Source organism: Erythranthe guttata, chromosome 6 (genome assembly GCF_056151865.1).
Source record: "Erythranthe guttata isolate IM_541 chromosome 6, IM_541, whole genome shotgun sequence".
Lineage (NCBI taxonomy): Eukaryota > Viridiplantae > Streptophyta > Magnoliopsida > Lamiales > Phrymaceae > Erythranthe > Erythranthe guttata.
In genome coordinates, this window is record NC_142538.1 from 2,228,145 (window position 1) to 2,245,877 (window position 17,733).

The following is a 17,733-nucleotide window of genomic DNA, read 5'->3' on the forward strand; positions in this document are numbered from 1 at the left end:
ATAATTTAAAAATCAATAGAACACAGATACAAGGAGTCGGCCGACCTAAATAAAGGAGTGAGAGAAAAGAGTAGCAGCGGCGGGGGATTTATTAGGGTTAGGTTAAAGTGAGATAGAGTCGGAGAGCAGACTATATATGTAGGATATGGACGGTGAGGATCAGACCTTTCATTTGTGCGGTCAAGATCTTCTCTCCACTTGTGCTTTAAAACATTAAAGAAAAATAACTCTGGACCAGGGCCGGCCTAGGCCCAAGCCGAGCAAGGCCGTCGCCTTGGGCCTCCGAAAAACAAAACACATTTAGGGCCTCCAATTTTATATTATTATTCAGATACAGAATTTTCACAAGATTTGCCTTTAACATTGTTGGCTAAGTTCTACTCATTAGTCTTATGTCGCGTGTTCGATTAACAGACCGTTGCCATTCCATCTTTTTTTTTAATTTCCTTTTCTCTTTGTTGATTGGTTTTATGTTGCAGATTATTTTTTTGGTTTTTCATTATTTCAGGCTGTGATGAAACTAAGAAGAACAAACATATCCTAACTCTTTCTTTAAAAAAAAAAAAAATTTAATGATAACATACGTGTATATATATATGGGAAAAATATAGTGTTTATCCCTAAAATTTGTACTGATTTTATATTTGGTCCCTGATTTTCACGAAAAGCATATTTAGTCCTTCATATTTAATAAATTTTGTTTCCGTCAATTTTCCATTAGTACTAACGGAATTAAACATGTGCCCATCACTACTTTAACTGATGGAAAAAGACCACAAGTGTTAAATCATTAAAACATGAGTGACCAAATGTGTTTTTTTTTTAAATATGGAGTTCAAATGTGAAATTTGTGCAAACTTGAGGGATGATAACTATAATTTTCCTAAAAATATAAATATATAAAGTTTGAAGGAAACAAACGAAAGGGGAAAAACACAACTAGGTTATGGACTTATGGGGATCAATGTGGAACATGCATATTTATAAAAAAAATATTCCAACTGTTATCTTTGATATTTCAGGTCGTGAACTTACTTCTATCTCTTTCACTATATGTCACACTTTTTGACTAGACGTAAAACACTCTACAAAATAAGGTGGAGATAAAAAAATATCACCAAATACATATAAATCATTATATTAATGAATTAAAATATATTAAAATATTATTAGTCTATAAAAACCTTTTTTCTTCTTCTTGAGTGTTTGAAAATGTATATTTTTTTTATCTTATTTTGGAATATTTAATTTAAATGTTAATAAATATGTACATCATGAAAATTAACTCTTAGAGATACACATGATTCAATTTTATTTGTAAATGCACCGTATATAATTATATATTGCTATATTCTCACGTTACGTGCATTATCGATTCGTGATCGGTGTTCTCCAACTTCATTTCGCCCATTTTTAATTCTCAGATGGCGCCATCATCAATATTTCCCGCTTGTTCTCCAACTTCATTTCGCCCATTTTTAATTCTCAGATGGCGCCATCATCAATATTTCCCGCTAAAACAGTAGTGTGCTCCTATTTTGTTTTCCATTTGTGCGAACGTTTGTTCATTTTTGGCATTTTTTGTTACTGTTTCCTATTTCACCCGTTCAATTCACAAACACCGCAGTTTTGCTATTTTAAACTAACGTGCCCCTATTTTCTTTTCCCTTTTGCTTGTGCGGGAAACATTAGTGTGGGTGTCACTGCACCGCCCCAAAACTACATCGTTTTCAGCCGGTTACCCAAAACAGCCTCAATTATTCCTCCACGCATAATTGATTACATTACCATATAAAAAAAATAAAAGAGGATAAATCAAATCAAACAAATTAACATATAATTTAAAGATGAATTCAAATACTAAATGCAATCAAATTTATCCATGGCAGTAAGTGATTTTTCATTTAACAACTTCAATATTAACAACCTGGGCAGTAAGATGCCAAGGAAAAGAGATGACCATCATGAAATTGAGCCCCAATCTCAAATCAAAAATTGAGTGGAATGGCATAATTTAACAAATAGTTATGACCTACTAATTGGACAACAACAAAATTCATAGAAATAAACAAACCAATATTCTAAGAGATAAATTGGAAAACCACAAAACGTAGCAGTAGCAACCAAATTGTCAAAGCCTTCCACGTATTTTTCACAAATTAAAAAGGATTCACAATCCAATTACATGAAAATTAACACCACTAAAACACAACTTAATATTTCCATAAGCATATATATATATATATATATATATATATATACATATATATATATATATATATATATATATATATATATATATATATATATATATATATATAATATGCATAATTATGCCAACTCAATGGGCCTACAAATTATCTACATACTGGACCACAAGCCCAATATCGAAGATCACTATCACCGAGGCCCAATCACCTTCAAGTAAGGTTTGGGCCCGACAATCTCAACTAAGCTATAAATAAATGTTTGAACTCATTCCTTAAGGTACGTCCTATTAACTGAGCAATAATACAAAATGTATATTCTCTAGACTATTTCTATGATCAGCACGTCTGACTTGAGCGTCGGAGGGGTTTCCGCCGGATCAACCACCGGCTTAGTTTACAGGTATCTCAAGGTCACCAAGCTTGTGAGCCAGTGATCCACTCTGCTCTTCCAGTTCATCATACTTCAACACTCTAAGGTGATCTATCTTTAGCATTATCATTATATATATATATATATAGCCTGGAGGCTGTGATCGAGGCTGTCACCAACTGCAGATGCAAAACCCAAAAATATGTTAAATGCTAGTAAAAGCATATAAAGCTGAGAAATCATTCAAAAAAAAAAAGATTACCAATTCATGACGGCTAGCAGCTGAGACGGAGGGACAATTTCAACAGAGTTGACACAATAAGTCCTGATATGAACATCAGCTCGAAAAGTGATGGGATTTTTATTATCAACATCAGCATCGGAGTTAGGCTTGGCGGTGAAAACTACATTCAGCAGCTGCATTACCTTATGTCCAACTACGAGCTTGAGGTCAACTAAACTGTATTTGATGGGCTACACACAATCACACACACACACACACATAATTAATTAGAAGAATAAGAAGCAATTATTGATGATGAAGATAGAGAGAGAGACGTACATGTGTTTCGGCATATTTTTTATATTCTTTATACTTGGAAAAGCCGAGAGGATAATTAGGGCGGTTGGGATTTGCTCTGAACTTGACGATTGCACCAGTCGAAAAGCCGAGAGGATAAGGGCGGTTGGGATTTTGTAACGATGCCGAATTAGAGAAGAATAGCCCCTTTGGAAAGAGAAGAAACGACGCCGTGTGAAGAAGAGTTGCTCGTATTGTTTAGTCATTTCAGATTTCAGTATAAATAGCAGATGAGGGAATCGGGAAAAGGCAAGCAATTTCAGAATCTAGTTTGTAGTTAGGTTAGTGTAGCTCGTCTTTTAGCCTAATTTTCTCATTTTTCCTATCTTTAATCGTGTAATCGAACACAATTTTTGAGCAATGGATTACTGTTATTATGAATCTAATTCGATTCATAACAGATTTGCTTTGAACTTGACCATTGGACCAACACCTGAGATGCGTATGGGCTCCCTACACAAATCATATCCATTCCTACCCAAATAAGAATATCCATACCCCTTCCTTTCTGGATTCTTCTTTGTTTTTCGTTTCCTATGCCTCGGAAGGAGAAACCTCCACGCATTCCTTTGCGGCACCAATTTCGATACTTTCTTCATGCCGGATTCACACCAATCTCTCCAAACCCTAGTTGTCTTTTTCCCCTTTCATTTGTTTCCTTCAAACTTTATATATATTTATCTTTTTCGGAAAATTATAGTTATCATCCATCAAGTTTGCACTAATTTCACATTTGATCCCCATATTAAAAATAAAAACACATTTATCATTTATGTTTTAATATTTTAACACTTATGGTCTTTTTCCATCAATTTACTATTAATCTGTCAGTTAAGTTAGTGATGGGCACATGCTTGATTCCATTAGTATTAACAGAAAATTGATAGAAAAAATTAAAGTGTTGAATTTTCAAAATATGAAGGACCAAATGTGTTGTTTTTTCACATAATGGACTGAATATGAAGTCAATGCAAATTTGAGGATAAAAACTGTATTTTTTCCCATATATATACATATTTTTTTTTTATTATTATTTTCTACAAGAAAGGGTTGCGATATGTTTTTCTTTCTTTTTTTTTTTTTTTTTTTTTTTGGTTTCATCACTGTCTGAAATAATGAAAAATCACACAAAAAAAGAAAAAAAAAAAAAGAAATCTGCAACATGTGCACCTCTACTTTTCTTCTGATATATAATGTCTAATACCCCATAAAATTGCATCTTAAGTAGGTTTTGTAGTGTAGAAATGAATTTATCTTACCCCAAATCAATTACATTATTATTGTTATTATCTACTAGAAGAGAACCAATATCAGGGGTGACGATAGCTCGTTTGTTCACTTCCCCGACCTCAAAACAGCTTCCGTCGGTCGTATTCACCGCCATCACACTTTGAGAAAACATACAATCGGAACCAGGAGAAACCTGCAATATGTAATCAAACCGTTCAAAAAAACCCGTGAATTTAAATAATCGTTTGTCACATCAGAAAAAAATCACTTCCACACTTCAACAAGAAGACGAATGAAGCAGAGTGACTTACATCGTAGAGAACGCCACCTAACTTCAACTTGACAGCACCGCTTTTGTACACCAACATTTTGCCCATGTATCCGTCGGGCAACTCCTCTAAATGAGACCCTTGTTTCGGTGGATTTATCGAAGTAGTTAAAATCCTTGAATTTGCGCCAACTATCTCTTTGCCCTTGGAAGCAGCACGTTTGCCCGTTGGAAGATTGGACGGAAACTGGAAAAATAGCATCTTTGGAGTATTATCATCTCCGTCCTGTCAATCCAAAAAAAAGTCGCAAATTGGACTACGAACCACAAATCTCGTACCACCTATATTTAAATCAACTTGAACAACGAACACTAACCAGCAAACCAAGTTCCGAAGCAGAGGACAGAGAATCTTCATCGTATTCCACAGCATCTTCAAATTCCACGTTATCAAGAAGTTCTAAGGGGAAAAGAGAGGTATATATGAAAATCCCGCGTAATTTTGCAGCCATGAAAAGAGAGAATATTCCTTATTTACGACGACTCGGGAATAATAAATAATACCTGGATTTCCAGAGTACGGCCTTCTCAAAGGAAGTGTAGTAGGATAGTAACTATTTTCGTAATCCTGCAGAGGCAGATAAATCAAAAAGGTTAGCCTGCAAAAAAGACTTCATTCTTTAGTGTGCGAGACGAATAAAATGCTATTTATTTACCCAAGGCTCTTTATATTCCCTTTTCTTCTTCTTCGTCACGGTCATACCGTTAGTCAAACCGGTAATCGACATAGAAGTGACGAGATTTTGAACGCCATTAGGGATAAGCTCTTTCGAGTCGACCGCATCGTGTGCCACATCAGAGCTTTCCTTTTGTCTGCCAAATGTCCTTATGAAACTCGATCCAACATCATTTGAAAACGCAACTTGTACTGGACCTGTATTTTTTTATTTTTATTTTCAATAATTAATCTTCAAATTCCAACTTAATATATCAAGGATCAAGAAAATACGAACATTTTTCTACACATATACGCCAACTAGTTGTGAGTTAAAAAACTTTTGTACAATTTCGGTTCTGATTATACATAAATATTGAAGTATCGAACATGAGAAAGTCGATTTTTTTTTTCCGAATTTGCGGACGAAGGGAAGGGCAGAGAAATATATCACCTTTATTCTCGGATTTCGGTCTTCCTCGCCTTGCTAGATGCTCCTACACCGTATAAACAGAATAGCAGTAAGAAGATCTGTAGCACACTACTACCATTGATTAGAAATCTTTTCAAGTGACAACAATTACATAATGCTGCAATGTTTTATATACTAATTTACCATCATTTTTCATAAATAGCAAATGTTTTCCCATAATTTATTTATTTCCTCAAATAAAAAAAAAATCAGGTAATTTAAAATTAATTTTGTATTGTGAGCTCGTGCCCCAATGATCTCATTAATTGGGCTGTTAACATAGTCATTGTTTATAATTATAATTATTCAAGCAAATGGAGCAATTTGGCAATTTGTCCTCAACTACAAAAGAATAATAATAATAATAAACAAATAAATAAATAATAATAATAATATTCATTATTAATATTAGTATTATAAATAATAATAAAAGTAAAAGCCATATCACAAAAACTATAAAACTAAAAAGACGAACAGAACAGAACCACAATTAACAAGTCATAATAAATAATTAAATATACGTATATAATATATACATATATATATATATTATATATATATATACACAGTTACACACAAGAGGGGGAGAGAGAGAGAGAGAGAGAGAGAGAGAGAGGAGAGATTACTTTGACTTTGCGATTGAGAAATTCTTGAGCTTCTAAATCGTCGGTATCATCAACCTCGGGTGCTGGTTCACTGCGAATTTCGTTTTAGATTTCAAATCATACATATGAAAAAAAAAATAAAAAAAAATTAAATCAACAAATTGAATTTTGAAGAGTACATTTTAAAGGAACTGGGTTTCGGTGTTCTGCGACGGGGTTCTTTTGGAGCAAATCTCACCTGATGAACACAACATATGAAATTTAAACCAAAAAAATACGGATTAATTATATATATATACATATACACAATAGAATTAAAGGAAAAAGAAGGGGGGAAAAACAGAACAACGAAAATGAAGAACGGACCTTCCTTGGAGCTGCTTTAGGCGGATCTGGATCCATTTTCTGGGCAAAAAAAATAATTTGCGAAAAGAGAAGATTGGAACTCGAACCCTAGATCGGAAAAGTTTTCGGCCGTTGAAGTATACCACTGGGCCAACTACTGATATTTATTGTGAGGGTCGTTTTTATTTATTATATCAAACACCAAAAAGCAAATTTGTTATGGGTAAATTACAACCACCCATGAGGTATGATCAAATTACGAAAAACCCTCTCTTGTTTGGATAATTATATTTACCCCCCTTAACAATGAATTTTCCTTACACCTCCACCTTTATGATGTCAAATTCAACCTAATCATCTAGATTCCGTGAAAAGTTCTCTACTTTGTACTTGTTTTGTGAAAAAATACAGTTTTTGGGGCACCAAAATCTGATATATATATACAAGCCAAAAAACACATCTTAAGATCATCTTGCTTCAAAATATGGAGCTAGAATGAAATAAAATGGATACAAAATTGATAATATTTCATATAATCTAGAAGATTTTTCTAAATTTGAAACCACAAGAGTGAACGTGTAAGAAGATTTATAATTGATGGGATGATTGTAATCACCCAAGCAAGAAGAGTTTTTTCGTAATTTGACCATAAGTCAAGGTGGTTGTAATTTACCCTTATCTTATTAAAACTAAAGTTTTAACATTGGGAATAATGAGATGATGAGTTATTAAATGTTTCTTATATCTTATTCTAAAAACTCATATTGCTTATCATAAGAAAAAATATTAGTAACTTTATGGTACTTCTCAATACTTCAAACATACATCTCATTACGAAAGCTCATACTTTTTACTATAATTTTTTTTATTAATAATTTAAGGTATCTCCTAGTATTTCAACACATGTTATAGAAAAGTTTTAGGAAGTTATTATTCTTTTAGTTAACTCATTTAGTAAGGATAACAAAATTTGTGGACTACGAGAATCCAAAGTTTCAGTGCAAGAATATAACCAGTTGCGGGTTTGCTCGTTACTATAAAAAATAGATATGCAAATTGAATTGGTAATTATATATAAAAAATATATGTATTTTCGGTTATCAAGATGATTAAATATATTGTGCAAAATCATTCAATAAAAACAAAAAGATATGAGGCATTTGCCTTGTAATTAGACTTTACGATTTGCAATAATACATTATTAATGTTATACACTAACATAAAAATCTCAAGAAGAAAAAAAATCATGTGTAATTGACGTTCACAGGCATGAATTAAAGAAGCAATAACAATGAATCAGATCTGCTGAATAATTGTCATTTGAAAAGTTACAGATTTTTAATATTTTTGTAACTGAAATATTGTTAAATGTCGTTTCAATTTTACTAATACCGTTTTGACATTGAACCTGATTTTGACATATTTCTATTTTGATTTTGGCAAAATTCGAAACACGAAAACTGTAGTCCTTTGGGTTAGCTTTATAATCCAACTTAAATCCGCTAGATTGGATGTCGTGTGACAAAGTTATGCATGAATACGTCACATTTTTAATTTTAGATACCTCTATACATCAAAGTTGTGGGCATTATTCATTGATTCATGTATATCTTTCTCGTCCGACATCCATTTTTTGTGATTCAAGTTGGATTAGAAAACTAACTCAGAATACTACAAATTCTATTTTTCGGGTTTTGCAAAATTTAGAATTAAAAATAATCAAAATCACGTTTGAAGTCGAAACAGTATTATTAAAGCTCGAACGACATTTATCACATCCCTTTTTGTAATAATTATGAATTTTTACAAAAATATTACTATATTGTTATACGAATGTCGGAGTTTTTTTACGAATGTTGGATCGGGTGTTTTAAGGGCTCGTGTGAATCATACTTACCCGTTATCTAAGGCAGCACAAGCGCACGGCGATCTTGAGAATAGAAGAACTTCTGGATATGTTGTGCTTATTCCAGATGAATGTTAGATATATGGTTCTTGTTATTGGAGAATAAATACATATGTTCTATGTTGTTTTTGATTAAATAAATTAATAATTGAAAATAAGTAGTAGTTTTATTTATTTATTTAAGATAATGGCCGGGTATTTCACTTGGAATTATATTCAGTATGTTTGGTTCTTGGGCTGATCAAAAAAATGAGGAAGAAAATGATTAAGAGAGTGATTTTGCCACCTCAATTTATATAATCTTGTTTCTTATATACTTAGACAATATTCAATTAAGAAAAATTAAGATGAACAAATCCAAATAAAAAAATAATTCGACGAACCGGGGAACTAGGAACACTAATTCTCGTTTGATTTCTGAATTATTACATGAATAATTATAAATTTAGGCATTTATAAATTAATACATTAATCGGGACTAGTCAAATTCTATTAATTTAGCGAAATATTAGTTTGACGATATATATTTTTAACACCATGTCCTCAAGTTGAGATCGAAAAAGAATATTAATTAAACCAGGTTATTAATTTATCGACATTTTACTCTATATAATTGTGGATTAGTTGAAAATAATTTTTTTGATTTAAATATATATTTAAGCCTCTTGGTTGGAAAATTAAATTATATATAATAAAATTTTAAAAACTTGAAAATGAAACTATAAAAATATTATAAATAAATAACAAGCCGAAGCGCCTGTTTTGGCTTTTTGTGTACTTGTGGGGGTATATCGGTCAATTCAGGTTGGGACCAGCACAAGTCAACTATTTTTCCTCCTCTCTCTTCTCTCTCTTCACTCAGTAGCGTGGGTGATACTTACACTTAGATGTATGCATACATTTCTCTCAGAACATCCTTCCGTTTCTCTCTCCACCCTCTATTTAAACCATAATCAGAAACTGTACTTAGAGCTAGAGAGAGAAAATTACTCATATTTTTCGTTTTTCATTTTCTTCTTCTATTTTTCTTCTCCCTTTCTACCTCTGGTCACCCCAATATAAACACAATATTCACTGTGTGTGTTTTCTCTCTCTTCTAAATCATTGCCGAAACAAAATAAAAAGGTAAAATCTTTAGCTCGGATTTCATGTTCTTCCGCCCTGTTTCTGATCGAACTCAAAAATAACCACTGATTCGTTGCAGAATGAAAGAAGTTCTTCTGTTCATCCTCATGCATTTATGTATGAAGATGTACGTGGATATATGTCGTTTTGGCTGTATCCATTGGATTTAGGGTTTATATCTGAATCTTCATCTTCAAATCGTCGTCTTTCTTTTTTATTGCTTTTTCATATCAAGAAAAGGATTCTTGGAACTGGATAACAGATCATCTTCATCCTTTATCTTCGATCTTTAATTTTCAAGTTCTTTTTTTTGTGTGGTTATTTAGTGAGTCAAAACTCAAGCCCTAAAACAATATTTCCAGGTTACAATGATTTTCTGAAACTTTTTCAGCCTTGGGTTTTGGCCACTGCATGCATGTGCAGTAATTCCTTTTAATTTGTTTAATTAGGGCACGCACGTTTTACTTGGATCATCAAACCGTGGCTTCCCCCCAGAGATTCATCTTTTTTCTTTTTATTTTTTCAATTTTGTTTCAGGTTCGTGAGCTCTTACCTTGGATATTCCAGTTGAAGTCAAAACTAAAACACATAAAACAACGGATTTTCGAAAACTGCCTTTCAGCCTTAAGTGTTGTTTGGCCTCTGCATGCATGGATAATACTTTTTTTCAATTTGTATTTCCAGGTTTTGTTGTCCCCTTTGATTGCTATATTCGTGCAATCCTTTTTCTGTTTTACAGCCGCAATATTTACTTCTTTCTATTCCTGGAAACCTTTCGTTTTTCACATTCTCGAAAACCCCATTAAATAAACTCCCAGTTAATTCCTTTCCCCCTTTTCTCGCAGATACATAAACATGTCTGATGTGGCAAGCAACTGCTACAAAAACTTGCTCCAAGATTACCAGGTTTGTCTGCCGATAAGGAATCAAAAAGGCGGAGGTAATAAATTCTAGTCTAATTGAGTAAGGGAAATTTCTATATTGGCCCTTAAGCCCATTTATACTTTATTTAATGGGCCTTCATTATTTCTCATTCCAGACTGCTGGGCCAACGCGGCTTCGGCCCTACTATCCTTCGAAGTTCAGAAGATTTCACTCCGTCCCGATAGAAAATCAATCCAAGTTTCTACCCAACACCTTCTCGACCACACCCACGAGGTGGCGTGGGTAGATTTTTATTACTGGAATTACTCACCATGTAAACATGCTCGAGAGGCGTATTACGTCGATGCGGATGGCTACGCGCCTCTTAATTATGCGCGTTTAAGAGGAGTATGCTTTCGAGAAGCATACCACCCGTACACCGGCCGATTTACGCGAAATGCGAAAATCCCATTGCGTACTCCTAAAATATGGGTTAAAGACGTTGTAAAAGTTTCAACTTTTGATGAGGTCAAAACGGCGATAGATAGTGGTCATCCGGTATTGGGATATATTGATATATATCCGGGTTTGAAATCCTTCGACGGAAAGGTAATTGAAATATAAATATACATATATTTGCATTTTTATTTAAGTTATTTATTATTTTTTGATAACAAATTGATTATTTATTGTTTTTTTTTATAGAGAATTTATTCATATAAAAAGAAGCGAAACGAAGTATTAGTTGGACACGTTATCCTCATTGTTGGGTATGGTATAAGGAATGGAAAAAAATTCTATGTCGTACAAAATAGTTGGGGGGAATCGTGGGGCCGTAAGGGCATTGGCGAGATCGACTGTAATAATGTTCGTCCACAGTGTCATGCATCCGAAGTTTGCGTTCAGGTTAGATCTAAGATTTAGATTTAATATTAATCTTAATCTTAATTACTGAACTTAACTTTTTTTTTTTTTTTTGGTAAAGGAAAATCTACCAACACACGAAACATGGACAAGATAGGAAGAGGAAGCGAGGAGTCTGCTTTGTGAAGTAGGGAATTGGTTGGCATTGTCTACTCCGAAATCTGCCATTGATGAATCGAGCCGTGGTTGAACCTTTTTTTTTTTTTTTTTTTTCCTTCGTATTATGAAAATTGTCATATTGTTTTGGTATGCTAATGAAAGGTGTCTTGAGAGGATATAAGGCCATTAGGCTCTGTTATATGAATAGAAACGGATAAAATCGAAACAAGTAAGGGAATAGAGAAGGCTAAAGCTTGGAGTAGAAATTGTTGCTGAATACTTGAATATTCTGAAAATCGACACACTGAGACAGTGCATTTGTCAGCTTTCTCGAATCGTCTTTAGGTGTGTGCTGCACTCAGAGTTACCCTTAATTTGAAACGAAGCGTAAAAACTATTAATCGTCTAATCTAAATCCTTGCCAAACTCAAGATATTATAGAAACTAGTAGTATCAAAAAAAATTTACGAGTTTGACAAAGACCTGCATGAGTGTGCCGAGACTGTTGGAAGTCTAATTGCAGTCATGTGAAAACCTAATTTTAAGAGATGCCTGTGCACAAAGATTAAGACGTTAGATTATACAAAGACAAATATAAATGCGCATACATAGAGGAGAGGGGTGGGGGTGGGGGTGGGGGGGTTAAGGTACCGGCTAGCTTGTAGGGCCTTGTTTTCACTCCCAACAATGAGGGAAATGATGTGACTTTCAACCGGAAATCCGGTCAACTCACGGAATTTTTGCATGCGTTTCCAAATAGCACTCCTACGCCACGCCTCATTCTTTGCCACATTAACAGCAGCTGCAAAAGTAAGACAAATATAATGAAGATATGTTTTCCTCACAACTAAATTAATTAATAAACCAAGATAATATAGAAATTTTAGAAAAAAACAAACCGTGGGCTGCAGCAGCAACAGGCACCGGTAAAGAAGTTGAAAATATAAACGACCGACCCCTGGATTGGATGAGCAGCTTCCATTTCTTGCTGTCATCCATATAAGTGGGAACATATTCGGTTTATTCAGCAAAAGTATTTCTTATACTCGTTGTCACAGTCGATTCAGATAGCACAACGAACAAATTATCTTGCTATCCAATTCTTTAAGTGAAAGAATAAATTTTAAGCTTCAGTAGTGCGAGTTCTGTAGCACGGATTGTCGTACAAGCAAAGAATTGAGTCCAAAACTCGAAATTTTCAACGAGGCATAAAACTCGATATTTCACATTTTTACCTGCATGCAATGAATCCACCATGGCAACCTGCGGCTTTACCTAGAGTCCCTATGCAAATGTCCACATCAGCTTCACAGTTGAACATTTCAGCTGCACCACCGCCACTTTTTCCACAAAACAAATGTTGCATGAGCCTATAGATTCAGAGGGGAACAAAAAAGAGGGTTTTACAATTATGACTTTCTCATAGTTCTTCGAATTGAAAATTCAGAAACTTACATCATCAATTACAAACAGAAACCCATCCATGCTAAACAAGCTGGCAAAATGAAGAAAAATGAGTACACCGTGTTTAATGATGTTATAAGCAAAGGCAGTATGTCATACGACTGAATGGGGCTATGTGAATGCATGATGAACGGGATTTTTAAAATTGAGATCAACGTTAAAATGACTAACCTATCAGTTACAACAACTCTTTTATTCATTGGACAACTTGACCTGATAATAATCCATTAAACAGTAAAAGCATACAGATTAGCTTATAGAAAAGAGAAAACGAGGTAAAGGACTTGAAAAGAGAGAAAAAAAGGCCTACAATAATGCATCGAGATGGCACATATCGGCATGCCTGTACACAAAAGCCACAGCATTTCCTTGTCTCTCAGCAAGCCGAATGCCATCAATTATTGATGCATGGTTCAGAGCATCAGAAAATATAGCAACTCTATCGTCTTTTGACAGTTTGCCGCCAGCCACGAGCAAACCAACGTTACCGACAGCTGTCATGAAGGCCATGTTGGCTGAAAAGCCTGTTGGACAAAGAAGGCAATCCTAACATTTAACATTAGAACAACGACCAATCAGTTTTTCAAGAATTAACAGTACCATGTCAATCCGTACAAAAGATGCTGACGAAGATCAAGTACATTCAAAAAACAGAAATTAAAACGAAAACAAATCTTTACTGCCCCTTTGATGTAAAAGTATTGTTACTTGAGCTGATTTACATAATCACCTACTCAACAATCTAGCAGCTTATTTGTAACCAAGAGTAGGGAACTCGTCGAACATTGAAAACTCTCGATAGATACTATCTGATTAAAGTTAGAAAATTGAACTAACCTCTTTTCGTTTAAGGTCGGCCAATGACGATTCAAGCAACCTATGGTAAGTAGTGTACCCACAGATCAAAGCAGAACCTCTTGGACCCATTCCGTGTTCTTGAGCTGCCTACATAATCATCAAACTTTGTATAAATAAATATCCACAGCTGCGGAGCAATAACAATGCCAAAGACTCGGTAAAAAAAAAACAGCAAAACTTAATGGATTGGTAGCGAAAAATCGGTAACATGCCTTAATCGCTGCATTGCTAACCATTGGATGTGAACTCAGTCCCAAGTAATCATTACCGGAGAAGACGATTAACTTCCTAAGCTTTCCGTCGATTGCCTCTGCTTTATCGTCGGCTCTTACATCGTCGTCTACGATATCATTGTCATCCCCTATAATTTCAACATTTGTTCTTTCAATATCACCTCTAAGTATTTCTACACATGAATTCTTTAATTTCTTAAAGCTGAACTCTATTTCTCCAAAAAAATAGGCCAGTGCAAAACTAATGCCAATTTTACCAATTTAGTAGAAAAAAAAATTAATTTAAGAAAAAATACACATAAGACAGACAAAAAAAATAAATTAATTTAGTTGATTCAAATTGAATTGCACCTGAACTGGGGACATTGAGTAGCCATTTTCGGAAAGTGGATTCTGAAATCTCCACCTCAACAGAAGCTCGGTCCCATTTGTTTGGGCAATCAAATACTCGATTGAGATTCGACGGGGAATTTTCGGCGGAGGTGGAGCGACGAGCAGCTCCGGCGAGGAGGTGAATGAGTCTGAGGGAGCGCAATACATTGAGCGATTGGAGTTTCGAGAGGGCTTCTTCTACCCAAAATTCCCACGCGCCGCCATCCACCTCCATTTTCACGCAGCAGAAGGTGAAAAAGGTTTTGCTTTATTGCATTTGCAGAGGGGTTCGACGGGAAATTTTACATATTAACAATTGGGTAATTTACCCAATGCACCCTTAAATTAAAATAATAGCATACTGCACCCTTCATAATATATTTCTTGGCAAAGGACACCCTATTGCAATTTTGACTTTTTCTTTTTAATTCAATTCGTTTTAATAAAATAACTATGAATTATTAATATTTCAATAAATATCTAATTAGAATTGAAGAAAGAAAAAGCTAATCAAGTCAAATTAGTTTCGCACAAAAACCCCCAATCTCTGCACAAAGTGTTTTTGTATTTAACCCTTTAATTAATAATATTATTGTAATTAATATCTTTATTGTAAAATTAGGGCTACTTCCCTAACTTGTAAAGACATCGCCAAGAAATAAGAAATCCACAAGTAAATAAATCGTGGACTAGCCCAGCCCATTATCAAAATCCAGCCTATCACCGAGAAAAATATTATAATAAAAAATAATGTATACACACACATATATATATATATATAAATAAATATAAACTTTTAAACAAACAAACGAAAGGGGAAAAGCGATTAGGGTTTCGAGAGAGGCAAATCTAGAGAGAGAGAGAGAGAGAGAGAGAGAGAGAGCGAGAGGCTTGTGGCATGATGAACGGGTCGGAATTGCGACGGGAAAGGAACGGCGGGAGGCACAGGAACCGAAAGACAAAGAAGAATCCAGAAACAAAAAAGAATGTCTTCCGTGGAGGTGGTTGCAGCCTCTGGTTTCGTGACGGAGATCGCAGCCGCTGCCGCAGCCGCTGTCATCCTTTCCAAATCAAAGAGACGGAAGATGCTGCCGCATTAGCTGTTCATCTCTACAACAAAACACATGTATCTCTCTCTCCCTCTCTCTCTTAGAAATTAAATTGTTGTTTTTCATGCTCTGTCTGAATGCTACTAATTATTTAATTAATTAACGATTGATTCATTCATCAATAATCGCTTCTTATCTTATTAATCTGTATATATATATATATATATGTGTGTGTGTGTGTGTGTGTAGCTCAACAAATACAGTGTAGTGGAAGTGCTGAGTGCAGCTGAAGTAGGACTTATACTGAATATAATTTTTACTGCTAAGCCTGAGCCTGAGGAGGAGGAGGATTCTGCTTCTGCTTCTGATTCTGCTTCTGCTTCTGCTTTTGATGATAATAAGTATCCCATATATTTTCGAGCTTCCGTTAACAACCTTTATACGTGTGTTGAGTATGTTGAAATTGTCCGTGATGCTCACCTGCACGCTCTCGATTATAAGTAAATCCACCTTTATTTTTCATTCTGCTTTATTTTCTTCTTTTAATTATAATTCTACAATTTTTTTATTTATATATATATATATACAATAATGTCTAGTCTTCCGAAGAAGAAGGAGCCCGTAGATATGTTTCGAGATGGCCCTGTGTTGTACGGCCCAGATTGCACCACCTGCTGTGATGATGAAACAAAGAATATTCTCAACGAATCTACCGATTTAGCTCTTCAAGTCCGCAACAATACCCATGTATGTATCTTCTTCAACATAAATGAATCATTAGTAATATTAATAGCCTCTTCTTTTAATTTATTATGGGTGTGTATATAATATATATATATATATATATATATACATATGTTGTGTGTAGATTAAAAAATACAATTTGCCGGTTCTGGTGAGTGCAACTGGACATATATCCACAGACTCTAACTCTAAGGTGGATTTGATGTTTACCGCCGAGCCTGATCCTTTGCTGGAAGACAGTGATGCGAAACCGAGAACTTTTCGAGCTCGGGTTTTCTTCCTACACAAGTATGTAGAGTTTGTTGGTCTCCTCCCTCCTCCTACTAACCTTACCTGCTAATAATAGGTAATCGATTTTTTTCATTTTTCTTTTCTTAACCAAAGTTTTGTACTCTTCATATACCTATGTACATTTCAATGAATAGAGAATCCTTAACTTCTTCCAAGACCGTCATCGAGAAATCTATTTTGTCTGAAACTGATGATTTGATTGCTCGGATAATCTTTTGTTTGGTTTGATTTTATTCTGTCTTAGAATGTTCCTTTGTCCGTTGCCACGTTTTTTTTATCGTACAAGTTTGCAGAAAGTGATGTATTTTTGTTGATTGTGGGGAAATTAATTGAACTTGCTACACAATATTTTCTTGTTCAACTCGCTAATACAATATGTACTGTATAGTGGGAGTTTTTACAATCAAGAAAATCACCATACAATTTGAGTATTTCCACGTCAGCTCCACTGGGCCCCACTGGATTTTCCACGTGGATCAGTGGTTGGAAAAGAAGGCCCAACTTGCTATACAATATTATCTTACACACTTTCGTTGTATAAATAATGCCCATTGATTAATCCATCTACATTCTTTTTTCTTTTATGTGTCTATTATGAACATGTTTAAATAATATATATGAATCAATAATTCACATAGTTCATAAACACTATTGTCAAGTATTTATAATGTATTTATCGTATAATATACTGTGTGAATCAATACTTGATAGGAAATTGCACCATAATATGTATTAAACATGTGTTAGTGAAAAGTGTGTAAGATAACTTAAAAATAATTTAATATAATACAATGACACCTACAAACCAAATATCAAGTTGCAATTCCGAATTATTATTATATCTCTTTGTTGGATTGAGTTTTACATGATTGTTGTCAGTATATTCTTGAACAAAAATACGTATTCAAAGAATTAAGGGCAAATTACCAAAACCCCCCTGAGGTAAGTCTGAATAACGGAAATTCCCCTCACGTTCTCGTAATTACGAAAACCCCCCTGAGGTATGCAG

The 17,733-nt window shown here is 34.3% G+C and overlaps 1 protein-coding gene, 2 long non-coding RNA genes and 1 pseudogene across 5 annotated transcripts; 2 read left to right on the forward strand and 2 right to left on the reverse strand.

Annotated features, from left to right (window-relative positions):
* Window positions 1-4,325: 4,325 nt before the first annotated feature.
* On the reverse strand, window positions 4,326-6,949 carry LOC105971930 (uncharacterized). 2 transcript variants are annotated; one of them, XM_012996864.2, is made up of 9 exons: window positions 6,817-6,949; window positions 6,630-6,688; window positions 6,472-6,541; window positions 5,828-5,870; window positions 5,375-5,592; window positions 5,223-5,286; window positions 5,036-5,118; window positions 4,702-4,944; window positions 4,326-4,583 (listed from the first exon to the last, which is right to left on the reverse strand). In XM_012996864.2, the coding sequence occupies exons 1-9, from the start codon at window positions 6,850-6,852 to the stop codon at window positions 4,416-4,418; spliced, it is 984 nt and encodes a 327-aa protein (XP_012852318.2). In that variant the 5' UTR covers window positions 6,853-6,949; the 3' UTR covers window positions 4,326-4,415. The 2 variants fall into 2 exon arrangements, with proteins under 2 accessions (XP_012852318.2, XP_088675490.1); XM_088819364.1 differs by having other exon boundaries at window positions 5,375-5,586; window positions 6,817-6,931.
* A 4,483-nt stretch (window positions 6,950-11,432) lies between these two features.
* LOC148769881 (uncharacterized) lies at window positions 11,433-11,933 on the forward strand. Its single transcript, XR_016031674.1, has 2 exons — window positions 11,433-11,596; window positions 11,676-11,933. It is a non-coding gene; the product is annotated as an uncharacterized LOC148769881 (long non-coding RNA).
* On the reverse strand, window positions 11,798-14,904 carry LOC105971906 (8-amino-7-oxononanoate synthase-like; annotated as a pseudogene). The gene is made up of 11 exons (XR_016031673.1): window positions 14,620-14,904; window positions 14,244-14,396; window positions 14,015-14,118; window positions 13,488-13,723; window positions 13,349-13,390; window positions 13,169-13,208; window positions 12,949-13,083; window positions 12,613-12,701; window positions 12,365-12,515; window positions 12,191-12,265; window positions 11,798-12,082 (listed from the first exon to the last, which is right to left on the reverse strand). The product of XR_016031673.1 is annotated as an 8-amino-7-oxononanoate synthase-like (transcript).
* Window positions 14,905-15,414: 510 nt separating this feature from the next.
* LOC105971721 (uncharacterized) lies at window positions 15,415-16,952 on the forward strand. The gene is made up of 4 exons (XR_016031676.1): window positions 15,415-15,766; window positions 15,939-16,189; window positions 16,289-16,436; window positions 16,558-16,952. It is a non-coding gene; the product is annotated as an uncharacterized LOC105971721 (long non-coding RNA).
* Window positions 16,953-17,733: the final 781 nt, after the last annotated feature.

Coding starts and splice junctions, on each gene's coding strand:
- LOC105971930 (XM_012996864.2), bottom strand. CDS start 6,852: ATGGATCCAGATCCGCCTAAAGCAGCTCCAAGGAAG. Junction 5,119..5,222: donor GCCGTACTCTGGAAATCCAG/GTATTATTTATT, acceptor TTTTCCCCTTAG/AACTTCTTGATAACGTGGAA. Junction 4,945..5,035: donor CTTCGGAACTTGGTTTGCTG/GTTAGTGTTCGT, acceptor TTGGATTGACAG/GACGGAGATGATAATACTCC.